The sequence below is a fragment of the Lytechinus pictus genome, chromosome 8 (genome assembly GCF_037042905.1).
Source record: "Lytechinus pictus isolate F3 Inbred chromosome 8, Lp3.0, whole genome shotgun sequence".
Lineage (NCBI taxonomy): Eukaryota > Metazoa > Echinodermata > Echinoidea > Temnopleuroida > Toxopneustidae > Lytechinus > Lytechinus pictus.
Genome location: NC_087252.1, coordinates 37,923,465 through 37,949,055, shown reverse-complemented (window position 1 = coordinate 37,949,055; position 25,591 = coordinate 37,923,465). Strand labels below are relative to the sequence as shown.

The 25,591-nt window shown below is 36.7% G+C and overlaps 1 protein-coding gene and 1 long non-coding RNA gene across 2 annotated transcripts; one reads left to right on the top strand and one right to left on the bottom strand.

Annotated features, from left to right (window-relative positions):
* Positions 1–964: 964 nt before the first annotated feature.
* On the bottom strand, positions 965–10,322 carry LOC135154934 (uncharacterized). The gene is made up of 3 exons (XR_010294330.1): positions 10,054–10,322; positions 6,433–6,513; positions 965–3,753 (listed from the first exon to the last, which is right to left on the bottom strand). It is a non-coding gene; the product is annotated as an uncharacterized LOC135154934 (long non-coding RNA).
* Positions 10,323–16,717: 6,395 nt separating this feature from the next.
* Positions 16,718–21,560, top strand: LOC129283638 (uncharacterized). Its single transcript, XM_064103178.1, has 2 exons — positions 16,718–17,475; positions 18,780–21,560. The coding sequence occupies exons 1-2, from the start codon at positions 16,982–16,984 to the stop codon at positions 19,498–19,500; spliced, it is 1,215 nt and encodes a 404-aa protein (XP_063959248.1). The 5' UTR covers positions 16,718–16,981; the 3' UTR covers positions 19,501–21,560.
* Positions 21,561–25,591: the final 4,031 nt, after the last annotated feature.

The following is a 25,591-nucleotide window of genomic DNA, read 5'->3' as shown; positions in this document are numbered from 1 at the left end:
TGTCGTTGAGCCCGTGTGCTCAGTTCCCGGCATTCGTTACCATGACAACTATGCCACGCTTAAGCCGACATATCCTCCTGATGCCAATGTTCCTGCTTCAACTACTGACCCCATTCGTGGTAGCTATCTTGATCCATTTGGTCCATGTTCGGGAGATGCAGATCTTCACTGTACTAGACAGCCTTTAGTCGAGTACAATGGCAAGTCCAATATTGTGATGGGCGTTCATTCGTTGCCTTCTCCGGTGACTAGCCACATGGTCACTCTTAGTGACAGAACCTATGATTGTCATCGACAGGCCTCTTTCACTGGTCATTCTGTGCTAGACATTGGCCTGCCTTCCTTGCCTGGTCCTACCTGCTGTGACGCCTACCTTACCTGGAGTCTTACCCCTTGGAACCGTGGACCCCGACCGCCCTCACTAGAAGCCGGATTGGATCCTTTGTCCGAGGGAACTCTGGCTGCCCGTCCCCAGGTCCAGATCATCTTGTACCCAGTAGACATTCCGGAATTTTCAATGATGATCATTGGCCTCACCTCGTTGAAGAGCCCCTCCCACACATTCTACTGGACTTTCACCCCATTTGATTGATGCCTCCACAGGACGACCTAAAGGACTGCTACCTTTGTCATCTGGACTTTGATGATTCGAACCTCGTTTTCCACAAGTTTTAACTTTGAATTTTAACCTTGAACCTTTGTTTCCCGGTTATTTTGCTTTTCTATGTCTCACTAGATATTCATTTTATTTTCAGATTTATGGTTTATGTCTGATTGTTAATCTGTTATGATTTGTGACCTTTGATGATGGTTGTTTGTTACATTTTGTGTTGATTCATGTTGATTTGCATTACCTTGCATTACCGAGGTCGGTGTGTTTGTTGATAATTGGTAGGAATGAAAGATTGTGCAATGCTTGTTTAATGGATGCACTTGTATGTTGATTTTTATAGTTTGTATTTTTGATAACTGTGATAACATTATCCTTTTTATCATGTCTCTTTGACTGAGAATATTGATATGGTTCCTACATAAATTGTATCTGCCTTTATGACACTGGCTATGTAATCCACTTACATTTATGACATGACTTTCATGATGTTATATGTTGTTGGTGTTGACGGTATCTGTTATTTCCACTTTGTTCTTTTCAGATACAGTCTTTTACATGTTTTTTAGCATGGTGCCCTCTATGCAGAGTGTAGTGATTAATTTTGTTTAAGCACAATTAGTATCATAATAGTGATTTCTTTTTCCAGTCAATTCACTGAAATCTGCGCAGTTATTTTTTTACTGGTTAATTGTGTTTATTTGCTATTTTACTTTGTGTCTCCTTTTTGACATGCGTATGTTTGTCTTAGATTTTTTCTTATTATTGTTTTAAGTAAATATATATATATTTGATCACATGGAAATTGATTATCAAATGTTTGTAGGTCTTTCTGCGGGCTTTTTATTTTATTCATGTATGTTTTAAATAACTTGTCTAAAGTGTACGGATCTTTTCTTTTGGCGATGGTAGAGAGAAAGGTGACTTGTGTATTTTGATTGTTTAGTAGTTCATACATGTATTTATATTTTGTTTGACATCTAGGCTTGTATGTATTTTGTTTAACTAATGATATGCTTCTTGATATTGTTTATGTACCATTTCTGGGCATTAATAATTGACTGTAATCTTATACCAACTTGGCGGATTGGTTTATGTAATAGGTTAGGCATAGTAAATTTGTGAACTAGAAACAGTCAAGGTAAATTCCAGTTTTGGGAACGGTCTCAAAATGACTTTTTACAGAATTTAATATAATGATCACCAAAGTGTCTGTTTGTATGAATAAAAAATATGTGCCAAAGGATTCTGGAAGAAATTGTGTAATTGCTGAGAAATAAGCATAATAAGCGCGGATTCGGTCACTTCCGTCGGGTCTTTATTCCAGCAATAATAATACACTGTCCCACGTGTGCCTATCTGTGTTGGCGATCTTCAGTGTGATCGTTTTTTAGCTAGATATTATGATTTCACAAAGTTCAGTTTATGTAACTGTACCAGATCTAGATCCACGATGATATATCAATACTTTACCTTGGTTTTACAGACTTTCTCACGAAATCAGTGTCTTACTGCAACTACGTTCATCTAGCTTTAAGTTGTATAATCTATAAATTGAGTATAAGTTCAAGCCAGATATAGAGTTTAGGTGTGTTACCAAATATTGCCAATCAATGTGCATCTTAGGTTGTTATTTGAAACCCATTTATTTATGTCAAGAAGCTATTTGATTAGCAGTTGTCTTAGTTTACTTTTCAAAGATGGTAGTACAGTTCGTACTTGCAGAAGGAAAAGTAAGGTTGAAGTGGTTGCTCAGTTTGATTCAGTTAATGAGTAAATGTATATATTGCCATGTAGGCGTAGAGTTGTATTAAGTTTTAATTCAATAGTTGGCTGTCAGTTCTTGGGTTGTATAAGTTTCTGGATTTGTGTATATAAAACGTATGTCCTCAAATAATCACGGGAAGGAGAAAAAGTGGTCACGCCACTACGTGTTAATTGTTTGTGATTTGTATGGCGTTCCATACTTCATGGTTGACTCGGTCACGGTAATAAACTACCTTCACCCCTAACCTGAGATCGTCCGGGTTTTCCTTTATTTATGTAATGGTGCAATTACCTAGTAAACATTTTTTATGTCTAGGTTAATCAGTAGCTGACCTTATAGACGACAGATCTTACTCTCGGGCGTTTTTATTAGAGTGGAGACAATGGCAGAATGGGGATTCGAACTCACAACCTTGCGATTATGAGTCCAATGCTCTAACCATTGATGTAGAAACTGCTCTAACCATAAGACTACAATACTATATGTGACAGTCCGACCAATAGGAATATTAATTACAATTGCTTGCTTGTTTGTTTTCAAAGGAGGAAAGCTCCGGAGAGGGAATATTTTGATCTTTCGATGGCAGGGCTCTGGGAACGATATTTAAAGGGGGTGCTGATGTAAATTTGACAAGCAAAAAAAGGGGGTCGCTATAAAAAAAAAAGGGAAGGTCATTTTGGGAGAGAATTTTGACAAGCAAAAAAGGGATTACAATTCTCCATTTTGTCATATCTACCACAATTCCAGGGGGTGCTGCATATGGAAATAATACACGCAGCCCCCCCCCCCCCCCCCCCGGATAATCTTGGGGTGCTTCAGCATTCCCGCTTCCCATGGAAAAACTCAGCATAAAAATCTAGCAGTTCAAAACCTAAACTATGATTAACAACATGCTAGCCATTGAGGGAGGTAGAGGATGTTTATATTCTCTTGGAGTGTGCCACCCCCCCCCCCCCCCCCCCCCCGCCAAACGTTGCAGTTGGCACTTCGCTTTTTTTCGGTACAAACCTTCTACATACAGATTGGCCATTTGTGACGTCACATTTCCCGAATCATCTCCATGGATACACGTAAACATTCCTTCATCTTCTTGGCCAGCCAGGGTGATATGTAAAATAGATTCGACGAATTCTTCATTGGCCCGAACACTGGTGTGAAAATTGTCGTACTTTGCTTTTTGCGTCAACCGGATTGTCTCCGAAAATATTGGCGTTCCTGAATCTGACCACGTGATCGCGTTGGACGCGTTCATTGGCTGAGAGGCATTGCTAGAGGCTGGCATAACGATGAACGCGCATCTCAGAGAAATGTTCCGGCCCGAAGAGACGTAAGTCGTTAGCGGGTCTAACCATTCCTGTCCTGACACCGTTAGAATCTGGCCAAAATCACATAAAATAATTAAAAAGATACAGGATAAATACGATGCATCATTTTGATTTCTTAAAAAAAAAGGAAATAAATAATACAATTTTAGGAAAAGGTAAACTTTATTTCAAAATCAATTCAAAGTATTCGATAAAAAAAATGTAACCACAAATCAGAAGAAATGTACAATGACAGGTTAAAAAAAAGACAGTAGAAAACTATCAAAAGTACAATTTAACATAAAACAATGCAGCGTATTTGATTGGAAAATGGTGTAGGAGAAAACCAAGGTATGGCTTGTATAAATTACACCAAGGAGATGAATAAGAATTGAAAAACAACTAGCAATAACATTGACATTGACATTGAATAACAATGACAAAAAAAATAGACACAAAATAATATACAAACATGAGGGGTAAAGATGAGTATTAATACGAATTAAAAAGGTGAGTCTAGTATTGTTTTTCAAAAGAATTTTAAAATTATCAAAATGATTATTCTTAACTGGTTCCCCGTTGCAGCAATTAGGATCACTTTATCAAGATCACGTAGGGGGAAGTGGGGTAATGACGAACACCTTTCTGATCAGAGCGATAGCAAGAATCAAAGTGAGCCTTATTCCAAAACTAGTACATAATTTGATAAAAACTCACCATATATTGACTGTAACAACGTCTTTATTCAACATCAAGCATTCCTTTATAATTTATAGTACAAAACGCAGATTTTCGGGATTACCCTGCACTTCCGGACCACAGGGTAATCGCGAACGCCATTCGTGGAAACATAAACAAGTAAAGATATGTAATTTGGATTCTTTTCGATTATTCTTTAATCGGAGAAGACAAGTCAACAGATCCCTGCATGGGAAGTCAGACAACATTCTGTGTTTCGGCTATTATGTCGTGACAGCAGAACCTCACCTCTCCTATAGATATTAAGGTGTTCGGGATTACCCCACTTTTCATTCTTCAATGAGGGAAACGTAAAAAAGCGAAAATCTGTCATATGCATTTTCCCGATTATTCTTTAATCGGAAGAGACCAGTCAACAGATCCGTGCATAGGAAGTCAGACAACATTCTGTGTTACGGCTATTATGCCGTGACAGCAGAACCTCACCTCTCCTAGGAGATATTGAGCTGTTCGGGATTACCCCGCGTTTGGGATTACCCCACTCTTCATTCTTCAATGAAGGAAACGTAAAAAAGCGAAAATCTGTCATATGCATTTTCCCGATTATTCTTTAATCAGAAGAGACCAGTCAACAGATCCCTGCATGGGAAGTCAGACAACATTCTGTGTTACGGCTATTATGCCGTGACAGCAGAACCTCACCTCTCATATAGATATTAAGGTGTTCGGGATTACCCCGCGTTCGGGATTACCCCACTCTTCATTCTTCAATGAGGGAAACGTAAAAAAGCGAAAATCTGTCATATGCATTTTCCCGATTATTCTTTAATCGGAAGAGACCAGTCAACAGATCCGTGCATAGGAAGTCAGACAACATTCTGTGTTACGGCTATTATGCCGTGACAGCAGAACCTCACCTCTCATATAGATATTAAGGTGTTCGGGATTACCCCGCGTTCGGGATTACCCCACTCTTCATTCTTCAATGAGGGAAACGTAAAAAAGCGAAAATCTGTCATATGCATTTTCCCGATTATTCTTTAATCGGAAGAGACCAGTCAACAGATCCCTGCATGGGAAGTCAGACAACATTCTGTGTTACGGCTATTATGCCGTGACAGCAGAACCTCACCTCTCCTATAGATATTAAGGTGTTCGGGATTACCCCACTCTTCATTCTTCAATGAGGGAAACGTAAAAAAGCGAAAATCTGTCATATGCATTTTCCCGATTATTCTTTAATCGGAAGAGACCAGTCAACAGATCCATGCATAGGATGCCAGACAACATTCTGTGTTACGGCTATTATGCCGTGACAGCAGAACCTCATCTCTCCTATAGATATTAAGGTGTTCGGGATTACCCCGCGTTCGGGATTACCACACTCTCCCCTATACGAAGAAATAATAAAGCCCACCAACATTATCTTCGGTAGTAAAAACAATTTTCTTAAATGCTGATATTTGATTTTAAAACATTCAAAATATCTGATCCCTCTCTGGCTCACTTTACTCTAATCGGGTGCCATATGAATACACACTTTCTAAAACATGATTATATCAAGAAGCCACGTTTTCACGTGTATTAATATATAGGCATACAAGGCATAGCTTTCATACCATACCCCTATCGACATTGCATAATTATCAAGCATGTCTAGCAGTAGGCCTATTTGATCTAAAATGTATACATAATATAGGAAATTCATTACTCTTTCTCCGGGTCTTTCTCCCAATATGATTTCGATGTAATTCATCACTTGGAAATACACTGTAAAATATATTGGGTAAAATTTTAACCAGCACGGTGGTAGTTACTGTGTGCAACCAATTTGGGGCAGTATTTTACCCAATGCGGGAAGCATATTGTCCAGTAAGGTTAAAAAATAAGCAGCAATTACTTTAGAACGGGCAGAATTGTTATCCCACTGGATAAATAAAAATGCCCAAAAGATATGCCCAATGTTGGTTGGACACGTGATTACCCCCATGGAGCATTTTTAACCAATATTTTTAGAGTGTAGTATGTAGACGAGTCTCATATATCCTTACCAATGTAAACTTCAAAAGTATCCATCCGAGACAGAATGAAAGAGAGGTCACTGCACTCTGCATTTTGATTCCTTCAAAATCCTGTTTCCGAAGATAGTGAAAAGAAATAGATTAGAAGCTCAAAAAAAGATCTCAACATGTACACTATACAAAAAAAAATTACTCAATATTGGGCAAAATGGGAAAATGCATGTTGGTTGGGTAAAAAGGTACCAAATATTTTGTAAATTTTAAACAATGTTGCGTTGAAATTACCCTTGAAACATGTATTTTGCCCAATATGAGGTAAAAAAAAATTCCCAGCAAACATGCATGTTCCCTTTTTACCAAATGTTGGGTAGAATTTTACTCAGTGTTTTTAGAGTGTACAGCGCAATCAGGAAATCAACAACTACAAATTGATGATCAAGGGGGCGATAAAAATGACACCAATGCGATGTTATTTATTCGACCCCCGCCCGCCCCCGAACTCGTTGGTAAACTCGTTATCTGACATAAACGATTGATTTTATTGAATTTGTAGGACATTATCAATACATATCATATTTTACAAAGAGCAATAAACGGACTTTGGAAAGTCCAAATACTTGGAGCGGACATAAACTTGTTTGATCAATCCAACCTGTCATCTGCAATGAAACATAAGTATAAATATATATATATATATATATATATATATATATATATATATATATGTATATATATATATATATATATATATATTTATATATATATATATATATATATATATATATATATAAATATATATATAGATATAGATATATATATAAACTCAAAAAGTTTGGAATTTCTCCCAACTCCCAATTTTACACAATGCACATTTGATATCATTAAAAAGATCATTTAATTCTGTTTAAAATGATACCCTACATGATATAATTATGGTTCACATGGAGGCGCAGTGCCTTAACATTAACATGGAATAAAACACGCCTCTGCACAAGCAAACACATAACAAACAAACAAAGAAACAACCATGCATGAGTATTTCAAACCACGACTCAAACCATGTTATTTCACAGATCAGGTGCATGAAAACAAAATAATCCGCTGAGAAACTCACTGATTACCACTTCATGTGGAACATAATCATATCATGTAGGGTATCATTTTAAAGACAATTAAATGTTGTATTCTAATAGTCACTAAAACCGAGGAGGGATTATCGATCAAAGTCAGATTTCCAAACTTTTTTGAGCGGTTTATATAAATATATATATATATATATATATATATATATATATATATATATATATATATATATATATATCATCCATTTCTTTCACACAATATTTAAATATAAAAGAGTTGCCAAAGCTGGAGTACATGTATAACTTCACACATATATATATATATATATATACATATATATATATATATATATATTTATATATATATATATATATATATATATATATATATATATATATATATATATATATGTATTTATATATAATTATATATGTGTGGGGGGTTGGGCGGATGTGTGTGTGTGTGTGTGTGTGTTTGTGTATGAGGGTGGGTGAGGGTGTGTGTGTGTTGTGCAACAGTTCTGATGACTGTATTTTCAAAAGTCCATGCAGTGGTTCAATTGTAAACAAATTGCTTATAATGGTACGTATACACTGGAAAATCATTAAGTGTTGAATAAGCATCTCTTAAAAGAAACTTTGAACTTATCTAAATTACTGAGGTACCTTGGTGAATCAGGAAGTGCATTCCACAAATTTGCTGAGGAGTGTGAATGCGATAGGCCTACCTAATATGATATGAAAGGCCAGTGAGCAAGAAGAGTTAAAAATTTCAATTTCGAAACCAAGTTGCGGATAGATTTGGGCCAAGGTTAATCTTGGGATTTGACGGCCTGTCCTAAAATAGGAGTGTCTCGTTTGCATTTTTTCTGTATTCCTTGTTAAATCTCAAACTCGAAAACAGAGTGGAAGATGATTCGCGCGCGAGTTTCTTAAATATTTGTAGTTTGTATTTTGCCAGTTTTGCTGTGTATTTTGTTTCAAGCCGAATAAACGGTATTTCACGTTCGCCATTAGGGCCAACTTTGTTATTAAAACGTAATTAATGATTGTGACATTTTTCTCTAAAAAACCGTTCAATATTTTCGGTCTGGGATCCAGTGTCTGTATAATCGTACACAGCAAAAACTGTGGTGTTAACCGGTGTACATAGGGGACCACACCAGTTATTTTACACCGGTGTTAAATTGGTGGTGTTAGTTTTACACCTATAGGTGTTATAACAACACCTATGGTTGTTACATTTACACTCTTTGGTGTTATGTTCAATCTCTAGGGTGTTATTTTAACACCTCAGGGTGTGGTCCTCTATTAACACCAATTGGTGTCAGTTTTAACACCACAGATTTTACAGTGTATAGCTGATCTTCGCGCTCAATTAATGCAGCCAGGATATGCTATCATTGTATTTCATCTAGATGGAAAAATTAATATATTCATATAATCATGTTGTTGAAGATAAAACATAAAATGGACATGAATTTTCGGTGCCACAATCAAAGAGACCATAAGAGGATATAAACACAAATGAAAACAGGAGTAAAATGTCCATAATCAGAATCAAAATCAGAATTCCGACAGGCTTTTTCATCGCATTGTTGAGCCGTTGTTTGCCAAGCTAGTTTGTTTTTCACTCAAGTGTAGTGAAAAACTAATAGCATGTTTCCAAGTAATGTAAATAATATAGTCATAAATAATGTAATGGGGAAAGGAGACGTAAGTTTTGATAATATTACTTCCTTAATATTGGATTATTCAGTATCTAAGGACAAAGGAAAATAATCGTTTCCGGTTTGATACTTCTCCGGTCGCTTTTTGATCCGGTTGGCATGGTTACATGTTATTTTTCCTGTGATATTTTTGTTATATGAAATTATAATCTACATTGATTTTCCTTGTGCCAACTCTTTTATTATGTTACATGAAATTTTAGAAATAAATAATTTATAAATTTATCCTAATTCTTCGTTTGTAATTTCTTAGTAAGAATAATATTGTTATTTCTTAGCTGTATTACCAGATAATGTCCTCGGGCTTTAAGAAATATAATAAGCAGGGAGGTTTCATGATAATAATTTTATTATGGAAATAATCGTTAGCCCTAATATGAATGTTTTCGGCTAAATTTAGTCGAAGCTTTTACCATCATGGCAGTGTCACTACTGTTACCAATGAAGCGTGGTTGAGGTATATAATTTTGAAAAAAAATGAGGAACTGTGTTGGTTTAAGTAATTATTATTTCACCCTTGTCCATTTCCTTTTCGGGTTGTGGGACTTTGCGGGATGCCCCCCCCCCCCCCCAGCCCCCCTCCATCTATACGCCAGTGAGTAGGCTTATGGATTCAAAATACTGGGCTTAATTACGTACTCACTTCCTGTCTACATCTTCAATATCATTCAAGCTTTCAAGAAATTGTGGATTCCCTCAAGAACTTCAAACAACAATGTTATACATTTTCTTGTTTTTCTTATACTTGTCAATTCAATAGCAAATGTGTCACCCCAAACCATTGAATTTTATGTTAATAATGCCATATAAACTTAAATGGAAAATGGAACGAGACTTACCTCAAATAACTGTCAACTCCACAAGAAGTATGATTGGCTTGCAAGACGGTGGTTAAAGGCACTACATAGTTTGGAGATGTCACCGGGAACAGTAGGTTACAAAACAACTTATAGAGACTCAATACCAACCGTGCATTGAATTAAAGTCATTTTGGCGAGGTTATGATGTTGTTTGAGGAATCAGTAAAGAATGGATGATCCTTGTAATCCGAATCGTACTGCGCAGTTATATTTTTGTGTGGCTTTCAGTGTATAGTCCTGCGTGTGATAGAATTTGTTGGAGGATAATGAAGTACTTTGCCGGAATTGTTGATTCCCATGCCCATGTCACACCTCATTTCCTTGACTCATATTTCGATATTCACTTTTAGTGACGGTTAAAGGGATGGTCCAGGCTGGATATTTTTTTTATCTCAATAAATAGAGTAAAATTCACAAAGCAAAATGCTGAAAATGTCATCAAAATCGGATAACAAATAATGAAGTTATTGAATTTTTAAGTTTATCAATATTTTATGAAAACGGTTACATGCACACCATCACGAATATTTATTAGGTGGGCTGATGATGTCATTTCCCCACTTTCTTTTTTTCTTATGTTATTACATGAAATCATAAATGTTTCGTTTTTGTCATACATGTATAAATGATGTGTCTCCATTATGATGAAATAATTTGCGCAATAAATAACTAATTAATGCACTTAATCAGTTGTCAATCCAGTTGTTTTAGTTCTTGGTAGAAAATTTTTGAATAAACCTAATTTCACATAATAAAATACAAAAGAATAAGTGGGGGTATGATGACATCATCAGCCAACCTAATGAACATTCAAAAAGACATGCGTAAAAACTGTCTCACCGGAATAATGCAAATTTGTAAAATTCAATAACTTTTTGTTTTTTGTTTCCGATTTTGATGAAATTTTTCAGCATTTTGCTCTGTGAATTTTGCTCTTTTTATTGAGATATATTGATATAAATATTTCCAGACTGGACCATCCCTTTAACTTTAGTTCGTGTAATCGGTGTCATCGTTCCACTGTCTGCTTCGTTTGTGTGACCTAGCGCTTATGTCCACAGAAGTTGGATTCATTTTCGGTGTTCTACTCTTGAGCGAACAGGCCCGATTCACAATTTAGGGGATTAGGTGACAAGCTTTGTGGGCATTCAAGGCTGCCGCTATAGAATTCTGATCATATGATTTCCGCAATTTGCATTTTGTTAGTAGGGGAATAGCCAACCCCAGCAAAAGAAAGTAGGTTACAAAAATAAACAAGTATGATTGAAGAGAACTGGGGAATAAGAAGGGAAAATATATCAAAGCAACCCCCAAAATCAAATGTGCCAACATGACCGTAGAGGGCGTAACTAAACTTTATTTTATTTATTCAGTTTCATTTATTCGTTTGATCAGCTATAAACTATTTTCATGTCATTATTATTATTATTATTATTATTATTATTTTAGACTAGGTAATTACCCTGTTGCATGCTCATCAAAATGTTATATTCTGTGACTTTTTTACTTATAGTTATGCTTTTGCTCAACTGCAATTAATGTTGCGATATTTTCTGTAACATATTTATCAGATTATCTTTTTGTTTTGGAACTGATCGTGATCAATGAAGACTATTAAAACCAAAATAAAACAAATAAATGAATGAATAAATGAATAAACTATTAAATAAACCAATAAATAAATAAGTAAAAGTATAAGACTAGTTTTAAATCTCCTTAAGTAGGGATAAACCACACACAAAATAATAGAAAAATCTCTGGACTGAAAATCAGACAAAGAGTTAAAGGGGGACTCCACCCCAAATTAAAAGTTGTTCTTAGAGGAAAGCAAAAAATCAGTCAAGTGGGTATGTGAAAACAATAGCGTAATAAGCCAACAATTTCGCAGGGGCTATTAAAGCACGGAGTGTAGAACCAAGGTTGAAGAAATAGTCGCAGCCGAACATATAAAAGCGAGCTATTTTTTTCTGCGGGGGCTAAACATGAAGTGTGAAACAACATTTTGAAGAAAACAAATCGTAGCCAGGCATATAAACGCGAGCGTTTTTTTTTTTTTTTTAATGTTTTTCCTTATTTCCATAGTGTAATCTCATATTTAAAACAGCCATAACTTTCTTTGTAATTGTACTCGTCCGATTCGTTTCAGACTCTCATCATTCTCTTTTAAAGACTAACATCACATACAACAAAACTACAATCAATCAATGTCATGATAAGATGTAAGAACACAGCCATCTCGGAGGTTCTAATATTGTTTGATTCAAAACGTTCCTTTCTAACATACAAATAACTCTTCCTTATGGAAAACATGATACAGCTAGTTCTTACAGGGGAGGGGATAGATAGATCACCGCTCTTCAAATATAATTGTGTACACGTAATTCCTTGGGATAGAGTATGTGAGGGAGTGTGTGAGGGTGAGTGTGTGTGTGTGTGAGGGTGGTTGTGAGGGTGTGTGTGTGTGTGTGTGTGTGTGCGCGTGTGTATGAGAGGGTGTGTGTGTGTGTGTGTGTGTGTAAATTTGATGGGTTCTTCCGACCTGCATGCATCAATCAGATGACTATTTCCGTGTGGGACCGATTTCTAACGTCACCATCCGAGAGATGTGATCAGGAATCGAACCTGGAACCTCTGCATCAAGTTAATTTTTTTCAATCTTTTTTAACTTATTGTATTTTCTTACGCCTACACTTGCGAATGAGTCCCAAATTTTCGAATGTTTGACATATTATCTTAGCGGAACCACGCTCTACAAGCAATGCTTTTAGTGGATCCCTTATTTCCATATAAGATTTTGTTAAAACTATTCTACATATGTTTTGGAACTCGTAATTGATTTGTAATCATTGTTATCATATTTCATTTGTATTTGTTTATATTTATGATGAATGTTTGATTTGCATTTGTTTATAATGTTGATAATGAAAATTGAAAAAATAAACTTGAATTACAAGTTGAATTTAATTGTAACTTCCCCACGTAGTATGTATTAACTGCGCTCGCCACAACATGCGATCAACCTTTGTAAAATCTATTAAATATTAGATCAACAGGACTCACGAGCCTAATTACAACATGAAGAAAAAATAATATTCTTTCGACTCAAGCCATTCCCAATATTATGCAAAGTTTGTTGCATAATCATTAGCCATTTAATATTGATTCTAAGGCAAGCAATGTACTTCCTTCTTTCCCAAATGGGGAAGAATTTCACTTAACTTTTAGAACTATTTGACTTGCGGAAGACTTAGGAATATCTTACTGTTTCAGGTGATGAATTCGATCCCGTCAGGAGATGTCTTCATAAATGCCTATCTATTTCCCAAATGAATAGGTCGAGCAACCTTTTTCTTGTTAGATAATAAAATCATGATGTCAAATATATTCCCCGTGCACAGGTTGTAAGTGCTATTTTAAATCACATTTTGCATGTATTGTTAATTGTATCAGAGAAGTTTCCCTGTAGTTTGAAGCTGTGTGTGGTAGCATTCAACGAGCTCTATTCATTATTTTAGGATTTTGCGTTTGTTTTGTTGTTGTTTTTTTTATATCGATGCGTGAAACTTCATATGTGTCGATTGAAATCTACTGATGCATGTTCAGAACCTGCATATAACCATGTTTAAACTGCATGAACCATGTCTTTACGACTTGCCTTGTCTTAACCCTGGATGATTATTTATTTGGATACTATAGCCTCCATAGGGCTGATCTCCCAAAGCAGCGGAGGGAGAAAACCAGGAAGGAAGGAAGGGATGCTCACAAACTTCTGCCTGATCAGAATCCCAACGGAGATGGCGCTATGAGACACCGATTAAGCCCCCATCACACTTATTCGGAAGCAGCAGGAATCAAGCAGAAGCTGAAAAGAATAAAGTATTCAAAAAATCTAGAAATTTTGGGGAGGAACTTATTAATTCACCAAACTGGAGTTGAAATTCAGAAAATTGACCAGGTGAATCATCATACACTATTCAAAATGAACCGCAATGGAGTCAGATTCATAATTCGTGCTACATTCTTGGACATTCTAGGCGCATTCTAAATATTCTGACTGCATTTTGAGTGCATTCGAAATATTTTTGTCATTTCTTTTGGCCGTCCCGAAAGTGTTGGTCATGTTCACGAACGGTGTACGAAGTAGATTTAAATGACCAACTGGTGGTCGAACAATAGTCCTTTCATTCCGGCCAATTCTGCTTGAGTCGGGATAAGTGTGATGGGGGTGTTGAGGCGCCTGACTATACATGGAAAGTACGGGGTGCGATCCCCGGCCGCGGCACATATGCCCGTGAGCAAGGCATTTAATCGACAATGCTCTTTTATCTTACGTAAAAATAAATGGAAATGGTTACAAGGTGTGCACTTGTGTGTTAGAAAAGAATGAGAAAGATCTATGAAGTATACAATACAACTTTGTACACTTTGGAATGGCAAGGGACCCTTTCTATTTCACCTTATCCCATTACTGGTTCGTATATAACAGCAGTGAGTCCCAAGCGTTTGTCTTCCCTGGTATTACGTCACCGAATAAAAATCGATCTGCTAGATATTTTCCCCAGAATAGAATCGACGATTTTTCGGCCTTTCTTCATCGAATTTCAAGAAACCAACTTAGTTATAGTTCATGCCAAGTATTATTTTGTTTCTGCATACTATTTTACGTCAATCTATAACAAACTTAGTCAAAATAATGTTAAATTCTAGTCATATGACAAGAACGACTATTGGACATAGAGGTCTTTATCTAAAGTTGGTAAGCCTGAACAGCAGACCGTCCTAAATTTCAAAACTGACCCCCCAAAAAACAAGGACTTAACTGCTGTTTTGATTCAACGATTGTTTGTCCTCTGCAATGAAGGGCATTTTGACAAACTTTTTCTCCGTTTTTGATCCTCTGTACGTTGCTGAGTGGGATGATAACGTTTATAATGTGAGGCTGGCTCTAGCCCCCCCCCCCCCCCCCCTCGAAATAGTAGATCCCGCATCCTCATTTAGCTATACTCTAATTGTCAAGGACTTAACATGAAGCCAGATCGGCTGTAAATAGTGACCAGCCGAAATTTGAATTTATTTTAAATCTTAAGGATTAACTTTTGAATCTCAAAATATCAAAATTCAAATCTTTTAGATTTATATTCAAATCCATAAGGTTTATATCTCAATGGGATGATAACGTTTATGTGAGGCTGGCTCTAGCCCCCCCCCCCCCCTCGAAATAGTAGATCCCGCATCCTCATTTAGCTATACTCTAATTGTCAAGGACTTAACATGAAGCCAGATCGGCTGTAAATAGTGACCAGCCGAAATTTGAATTTATTTTAAATCTTAAGGATTAACTTTTGATTCTCAAAATATCAAAATTCAAATCTTTTAGATTTATATTCAAATCCATAAGGTTTATATCTCAATCTAACATTCGGCTGGTCACTATTCACATCTGACCTGGATTTATTTTAAATCCTTGACATTTAGAGCGTAGACTCCGGAAGTGAATATGATCAAAGCAGAGATATCCTCTCAGGACAGGGCTACTTCTTCCGTTTTATCTGTAAAATTATCTTAAATGTATATATTTTGATCCATGTAACACAAACGTTGGTGATTGATCGCTAGTTTTAAAAGAACGGTTCTCATTGGCTCCCAGTCAGTCTGTTAAGCGAAATGTACATGCAACGATGGTCTTGATAGGCCATTCCATTTAGCGATTAATCGCTAGCCTTTGTGCTATGGAGCCCTGGTTCCGAGCCTGGTATTCGGGCAAAAGGATGCTGGATGACAGTCAACTCAGTGGCGTACCGTGGGTCACTGCATTTGGGGGCACCAGCAAAAATGTTGAGTTACTTGGTGGGCGAGCGAAGCTCTCTCAATTTCCAGTTATACTGACCTAATGGAGACATTTTAAGGACTGTGCCATTAAACGGATTAAATGTATCCCACTGATCAAAATAATGCGAGAGCGATGCGCGAGCTGGATTTATTTTTTTAATCAGACCTTTAAAAAAAGGGGGGGTCATTATTAGCATATTGTTGTTATCATAATACGTACCTTTCTCACTATAAAACAAACAATGCGAGCGCGAAGCGTGATCTGAATTTTTTTAATATATCAACTCCAAACAGGGACGTTTTAATGACTATAATTTAGAAATTCATGAAAAGCAGACATATCTAACCAATCCACAAATGCGAACGTAAGCACGGACTGGAAATATGTTATGCTCAGACTTAAAAAGGGGCAATCACTTTTGGTCATGAAAAAGAAGCATATGTCACTTCATTAAATAATAATAACTCGAAGTGCAAGGAAATATATTTGGTGTATATTAACTCGAAAACGGTATGTTTTTAGTACAATATGATTATATATCTCAATAAACAGACAAAGTGAGAAAAAAAAAATAATGAACACATAGGCCATAATCAAATTATTTTTCATAAAGTTATGAACAAACTATTTATGTAATATAATATAGTATATAAAAATAAACACTAATTTATTTCCCCCCACTCCGTTTATCTTTCTTTCTCCCTCTTTTTTCCTTTCCCTTTTTTTTTTGCCAGCCGATGGGGGGTACGTGTCCCCACCCCGTGCCCCCCCCCCCCCCGTAGTTACGCCACTGAGTCAACTCGATAGAATTTCAAGTTTCTGGAATTCGGGTCATGTCCAATCTGGCCACCAATGTGAACTCCTATTTTAACACTGTTATGGTTGACAAGCTATATCACAATAGTACTGATTTGTTTACTTATATATAATGCATCTTGTTGCATAGGTCGTAGTTTGAAGCCTCAATAGGGCCTGCAGATCCTGAAGAAGACAACTGGCAACGAATTCCAGATAGGAATTGGGTGCTTCGCATATAGAACATCAGTGCATGCCTGAGATACTGGCGAAGTATTCGTGATGTTTCCCCACGGGCTGTCCGTTGGTTTGCGTTTATTTCCCGCCACTGCACCCTCGAGTTTACGATGGTCACTCTCCGAGTTACGCCGTAACACAATCACCGAGCTAACTCAGGTATGTCACGCAACTAGAACATGCAGTAAACTTTCCAAGCTAGTTGATCGCGAGACAGATAATAATGAGAGACTAAAATGTACTCAAAAGTCACAACCAGCTACCTTAGAATCACTTCGGCTGTCATCCGAGGAGGTATCCCATTACCTTCGGCACACACTCGGCATCCATTCGGCGCACACGAAGCTAAAACAAGATCGCCTCGGACTACTTCGGGAAATAACGCTGAAGACCCACTTTTGCCAGCCATTCCAGAATATCACTAACACGTATGCTATTCCATTGTCCGAGAGGAAAATTCCTTCTGTCAACGAGATTAAAGAGGCGATGCTACAAGGTCAAGGTGGAGTCTGTTATGAACTTAATATATTCACGAATAGGTAGGTTAAATGCCCAGTCCACGATTATCGTAAGGTGACCGTACGGTGATCGAGTCCTGCTAATCGCTGGATCTCCTTTCCTTAGGGTGGCTTGCGACGGCCATACGTATTGATCAATGATTGGCTAAGAATTGATTTACGGTGGAACATTTTTTTTTTTCAAAATGAAGATATCGTTTTTGGTATCACCTTAGTCTAAAACACTCTTTAAAACTGTTTGTCAAAATAGCCTACGGATTTACTGAACTAGTGTCCAACCAAAACTAGTACTCAAACTCAGTCAGAATTTGGGTAAATCCCAACCAATTATTTGGTAAATTTTGGCCGTTATTATTACTTCGTCGGACACAGGGGCTGACCGTGACCCGAGGAGACAAAGCATTGGAGGGGCACTATTGTTTGTGAACAATGCAGTGCCCCTCCAATGCTTTGTCTACTCCGGTCACAGTCCGCCACTGGTCGGACACATACTCTTAAATTTTATTCATTCATTCATTTCAATTATTTTATTTCAAACAGCCTGGTTATTTATTACAAAACCTTATTAAGAAGAAATGAAGCACAAAGAGCAAAATGTTGCGTAAAATAATAAAGCTATCGTACGTAAACAGATATAAGTCAGCAGCGGCTGGCAAATTTCAGAACTCTGGATTTAATTTGAACCCTCAAAACATATCCTTTGCTTGTAATCACTCACAGTCGATCTGGATTTTAGGATTTATTTACGCATAGATATATAGGTACATCGTAAAGAACTGATCACAGAACCAACGCTGTATGTTTTATATGCTTTTTGCTTGTCAAGATTTTCGGGGACAAAATTATTTTCATTTGTGAATCATGAACCTATTTGTTTTATTTTTTTATCAAGCATTACTATTATTGTTCCCTTTGCTTATTAAGCTTTCGGGAGACAAAATGTTCTCTACCTGTCCATTTCACAATGATGACCTTTCCTGTGTTTGTCTTGATTTGTTTTTGCTTCGCTTTCTGCTTGGCAAGCTATTACGGAAGACAAAATGCCCTTCCTTTTGGACTTTCGACCCTTTTTTTTCGTTTTGTTATGTTTTGGCTTCGGGAGCTTCAGTCCCCCCCCCCCCTCCCCTTTCCCCTTTCGGGACCGTACCGCGGCTCCGGACTTTGATTTTTATAACAAGAACAAGTGGGGCTATTATACAGGTGACACAAGTCCCGCTGGTAATCTTTACTATTAGAATTGCTCAGAGCTCGCCCTGTTGTGATACCATGATGTCACGTGAGTCATTTTTTTTCCTAACGCACGGTTCTTGTGTATTCTACTACAGACTACTAGCTGCATTGGGATACAACGTTCACCTGATTGGTGGAAAGTTCATGGGCCATGACAGATATCACGTGACCAACATTGTGCACGATGCCGAGGTCAAAGGTCAATGTCATATCGTCGAAGTTGGTGCATCGGATCCGACGTTCTACCCTATTCCGCTTAACTTCGGTGAAGACAGTCCGGTGTACCAAGACTCTTTTCTCGTTTACAGATTCAAACTGATTGGTCAGAAGTACCTGCAACGCTATCACGTGATTCGCCAAGGTGACCTTGACATGGCTCTTTTAGATGACCACGCCCACCCGTCCAACTGGAGATTGATATCGGAAATGGATATCGATACTGATTGCGATCTGGAACACTTCAAGGAGCCGATGTCGTACGTTTTCAACGCTCTTCCGCGACCAAAGCTGAAAATGTTTGAAGAGGGGATGTTTGCAATGATTTACAAAGAAGGGAACATGGTCTACATCAAAGACAATCATTGTTACGTGGAAAAGGGAGATTCGATCGAGCGTAGGGTCATGGACACGATGGAACAACTGCTTGAAGCATACGGCCAATTCATGCCCATGATACCACACGAAAAGATACGGATGGGACTGGCTAATAGAAACTTGACATTCAAGCCTCTAGGCGAAGAGAAGAGTGTTACTTTTCATCCGATTGCAAGGGATGACAATGATGTCAATCTTTCTAAAATTTATTTAACTAAGTAGACCTTTTCCTTCCAGGATGAAATTATCAAGATTACGATTGAAGGAACTACAATCTTGGAATCTCGAAATGAACTTTCTGTTGAAAGAAACTAAAATATAGAAACGCATATCATTCGGAAAAATGAATATATTGTTGCATAACATAAATGCATATGTTCAAACATTTATCTTTACGCTTTTCTTATTCTCAATAGACAACAGGTCACAGCTGCTCTTTTAAGCCAGGAAAGTTGTGTTGTATAAACATGATAAATGCAGTGCGGTGTTTGTTTTAAGCCCTATATTATCAAATATTATCGTTCTGTAGTCATGATAGTTTTTTTTTCTTAACGACGAACATGGAGGAAAATTAAGAAGAATCTCGTTGGGCAATCTTTGTAATTAATATTATTATCATTATTGTTTAGACCTGACTGTGGGAAAATCATATTTAACGATTAAAAACGATATCATCCAAAAGGAACCATTCGTCTTGATCAAGTTTCTTCTTTAAAATAATGCCATCTGCCAACTTTTTCTTTCAAAGTTTTTATTATCTTTTGCTGTTTTTGATTCATTTTGTGGTATGGATTTGTACGATTTATTTTTATGGGGGCGGTGGGGAGAAGTTCCATTCAGTAAAAATTTTAGTGGCTACGGAACAGCGATTTGTGCCGATTTTTGAAGCAACAAAAATGACAAAATAATTCAGTTTCATGAGCTTTTTGGGATTTTTGAAGCTGTTTAGCCTATATTCAGATGATAGTACATTTTTCATACATACAAGGGTAATAAAAAAAAATACAAAATAAAGTGAAGTACATACAGCAATATAACAACTAGAATATTATACATTGTGATATACATTTTTTTAACAAAGATTATCATAACCCATAATACAAACAAACAAAATTAATTTCACTTGTATTTACTGAATAATAATGCGGTATTGCATGATGAAAAAGTCAAAACAAATTTTTTTTAAGTTCTGAGCAGATAATAAAATTGATATATAAAAATAATTTGTTTATCAAAGATGTGAATAGGCTATCTCATAATAAAAAGAAATATATATATTTATATCTCCATATTATGTAAGACAATACCAACAATTAAATTGTGGGGAGATTTAAAACATGAAGAGCGCCATCTAACGTTACTGCAATCTAGGTAAAGGACAAGTCCACTCCACTGAACTAGAGATACGTATCTCTAGTTCAGTGGTCCACTCCAACCAAAAGTTGATTTGAATAAAAAGAGAAAAATCCAACAAGCATAACACTGAAAATCTATTCAAAATCGGATGTAAAATAAGAGAGTTATGACATTTGAAAGTTTTGCCTAATTTCACAAAACAGTTATATGCACATCCTGGTCGGTATGCAAATGAGGAGACTGATGACGTCATCCACTCACTATTTCTTTTGTATTTTATTTTATGAAATTTTCTATTTTTTCCTCATTGTCAAGTAAAAAAAACCGATTAATTCCTCCCTGAACCCGTGAAATTAGTATATGCTTCAGCCATGTTGGTCCTTATTGTCAAATCTGTAAAAAATGATATATTGTATGATTAAAAAAAAAAAAGTAGTGAGTGGAAGACACCATCGACTCTCCCATTTGCACGTCACTGAAGTGTGCATGTCAGTGTATTGTGAAAAAAATAAGCTAAACTTTTAATTGTTTTAACTTTATTTTGCATCCGATTTTGTAATGAAATTTTCAGCGATATCCTAGTTTGATTCTTCTCTTTTTATTCAAATCAACATTTTTTCTGGGGTGGACTTGACCTTTAATTGGCTGTTTGTAAAAGTCACAAAGATATTCAGACGCCCAAGCTCAAATCAAGAGGAATATCATGTCGATTGCATATATAATTTTTTTTTTTTTTTTGGGGGGGGGGATTTCTAGGGATTCGTGTAAATAATATTTTCTGATTGATAACTATCCACTATTCATGGTAGGCCAATTCGTATACACTTTGAGCGTGTATTGATAAAGATAATTTCAACTTCAAACATTATCCGCTATTATTTCACATGTTTGATTTGATTTGATTTGAATATGTTCTCATACTTTACAAAATATATAACAAAATATCAACAAAATACAAGAAATTCATTTGATTGTAACTCAGAATATATGTAGAAGATTATGACGATGGCAATAAATGAAAGTGAAATATGAAGGAATCTGCATAAATAAAACAAATTTGTAAAGTCAGCAGGAAGGAGATCGGACACATACAAAAATATTAGACTACATTCATCTGGAAGGGCCAAAGTTAAGCATTAAGAAATCGTGGGGTAAAGAATGTGAGGGAAATTGGATAATAGGAGAGAGGGGAATGTGCGAAGAAAGAGAAAAATTCAAAACCAACGCAGAATACACTCTTTTAAAACAAATTAGTCAAACTGACTTGACAAGTAGTCAGCAGGGTGCAGCTGATTATGTCTTGTCACATTTCTGATATTTTAGTCAGAAAAAGGGTTCAAGGCAAATACATCTTACATTTTGTTCAGCCAGTGCGTCTTAAGTTAGTCCATTATAAAAGAAAGGATTTCAATTTACATTTAACAGTTTAAAGGTATTTAAATATAAACAGCTAGTTATTTCGTTTGGAAGATGGTTCCAAACCTAGGTCCTTCAAATGAAATCGTTCTTTTAGCAAATAACGTACGATAGGTGGAAGGTGGAATGAGTCCCTTTGGCGGGTAGGCTAAGAATGGATGATGCTGTTTCTTTGATATAAGGATGAAACATTTCCGGTAGATAGTCTTTTGAGGGTTAAAACATAAATATACCCCAGGTAAAATTCGTATAGTTCATGAATTTTCAGGATTTTATTATTTTTCTGGAAAATTGATTTGTGCATGCAGAGCCCACTTTTTCAATTTAAATAACATGTCTAATAAGGTCTTGTTAGTATTGCCCCAAGTCAATATTCCATAATTTAGTCGTGATGAAATGAGAGTCATATATAAGTTTAATGGTATATAATCAAGAATTTTTTTTAGTTTGTTTAGAATACCAATATTTCTAGAAATCAATTTACATAAGTAATTAATGTGACGCTTCCAAGACAAATCATGATCAATGTAGAGCTCAGGAAATTTGGTAAATATAAAATTGACATTATCCATAATTGCTTGACCAGGTAGATTTTTAAGAGAATTACCAAATATTACTGATTGAAGTTCTCTTTTCAATAGATTAAGCAGTGTGTGGGGGTCACGGTGAGATGGAAAAAAAATCAATTATCAGCAAGCAAAATAAATGACAAAATATTGGAAGAATTTTTCAAATTATTAATGTAAAGAATGAAAAGTAAGGGACCAAGGAGTGTTCCTTAGGGTACTCCGCGAGATATCAATTTCAAACTAGTGTCTTGTACCCGCATAAGAAAAAAATCGTCTACGAGAAGACAGTGAGGTACCTCCTGAACCGATCCAAGGCCTTCGCACGAATACCATTGTGTGATAATTTATATAACAAAGTATAGGTCTAATGGTTGGTCAAGTCGAAGGCCTTGGGCTTGCAAAGGTCCACCAATATACCAATAGCATGTAATTACTTATCAACCGCACATGCAACCTTATCATGAAAAGAAAGTAAAGTATGAACAGTTGATTGTTTTTTTTTCCTAAAACCAAACTGAGAATCACATAATATTTGACAGTCAGTTAAAATTTGATTAAGTGTGAGCACATCATTTTTTTCAAGTAACTTTGAGATGGATGTGTAGGAAGTGAAATTGGACGATAGTTGCACATATCTTATCCTCTGGGTCGTTTTCCTGACATAGCAGCGATCACTTCGTGTAAACTGGATTCCAAATATGCATCCTCAACCCTCCGCTGGTCGTCATAAGGTTCGGAGCTGACAAAAAATTACAAATATGCGGTTTGTCCAGAGTCACTGACGACACTGCTGTTTTGATTCACCGAATTTCGACAAAGACTGCTTCGTCATGAAGGATTTTTGAGAATAGATTCTCCACGTTCCAGGAAATGTCTAGTGCGTAGTGGTTGTGAAAACTACCGATTGTAGAGGTGTCGTTGCTCAGTGGGTAAGTCTCCAGACTGTGAACCACAAGGTCCGGGTTCAAATCCAATCACAGCACTAGCGTCCTTTGGCAAGGCGTTTATCTACATTTGCCACTCTGGCCGGTAGGAAGGAATTCCTTGAATGCTCGATGCGCCCGATCAGGGTAGCCGTGCTAAAGCCGGGGTAATAGTATGTAGCGCTTAGAAACATTTGTATTAAGCGCTATATAAATGTTGCATATTATTATTATTATTATTATTTATTATGAATCGGACTAAATTCCTAAACTTAATGGCCCTTATTCTGAACTCGGGTCTAAATCAGACCCTGGTTTCAAGTTGTGGTTCAACTATGGAGAGCCATTGGGGCACAAATCCCCAACAGTACACATCCAATTTATCAACTCATACGACACCCAAATAGTCTGGGAATGATAACTGAAGTATTTTTCAACATTATGAAAGCAAAAGGAAACAAAATAGTAAACATAAGAAGTATACAACATAAACAGAATGTTAGAATGTTTGGCTCCCCATCATTTTAGCACAGACTTAGAACATGGTTTAAGTTAAACCTGACTTCAGAGTACGGGCCTTAATATTCTTAAAGTTAACCACCCTCTAATTTCGATGATGGAGCTTATCACAAATAAGGCTGAAAGTCTTTATTTACATAACATTTTTCTCACTCTATACATTTCATTATAAGCGCTGTTTAACACTTTTATACAACGCCGTTCTAACAGAAGTTGTTTAACATTTTAAACAACCATGCTTAATATTCATTCAGAATTAAGTATTGCATTTTGAACTTTGTTGTTTAAGATTTTATACACTCATTTTAAGTACCTGAACAGCTACGATGTAAGGTTAATATAGTAAACAACGTTGTGTTAAAAATTTAAACTTGCAGCGTTTTACTGTGATTGATTCCCAACTAGGATCAAATTCTAATCGAAGGAATTTAGAGAGAATACGGAGCTTGTGTAATCGAGTGGAAATATTCTTAGTTTTAGTCAAAAGGAGATACAAGCTATACGTAATGTACCTGGGTAATCAGATGTTCACAGTGCAAAATCTGTCGGTGTTCAACATGTTCAAGAGCTTATTGTGGCGGGGAAATGAATCTTGCAGAGCGCCATCTAACGGCAAACGCTTTAGCTACTGAAAGTTTAGCGGTAATAATAATAATAGTCAGTTCTTGTATAGCGCATAACACATTATGAATAACGGCTCTATGCGCTTCCAATCTACTTGGATATTATTATCCCGGCTGTAGCTCAAGCAGCCTTTCCAGCGCTCGGCGTTTCAAGGAATAAATTCCTGCCAGGTACCCATTCACCTCACCTGGGTTGAGTGCAGCACCCTTCCTGTCCCACTGGCTGACGAAAATAAAATGCATTCATAAAGGAGGCAGTGGTCGAGCAAAGTTATGGGGGTGGCTCCATCCGTTTTCATCCGCTCAAGAAATTGACAAAATTTGAGAAAGTTTTGCGGAAACATAACGGAAAAGAACGGACATGGATAGTATGTAGCGCGGGTGTTAACGGATGTTCATCGGAAACCTAGCGGATAAAAACGGATGGAAGTGGATGGCAGGTCCGAAAAGGCTACCGAGGGTTTTGAATACTTTATTTACGAGATGCATTCGCTTATATAAATCCATACTTTCTATTTCCGTGATACTAACGATGTACAGTATATACGTCCCATGTACCCTATCTTTTCTCCCTCTTTCCGTTGTTCAGCTTCAATGGATGTGAGTTGCGAGCATGTACAGAGGATGCGGAGTGGATACAGCGGACGTTTAACGGATGATAATGGACATAGAACGTTTACTTTTTTGCTCGTATATGATGCGGATTTACATCGTACATGGGGGAAATTTCATCCGTTTTAAAAGTCTTGTGCAGCTCAAAACTTCTTGCGCGGATGAAATCACAATGAGTACTTAACGGATGCATAGCGTTTTCCAACGGATGGCAAGATTTTGTTCCGCTTTACATTCTCTTTGCATCCGTAAGTGCAGCGGGGCCGAGCCTAAAGGACGGTTGGGCCAGTAGCGT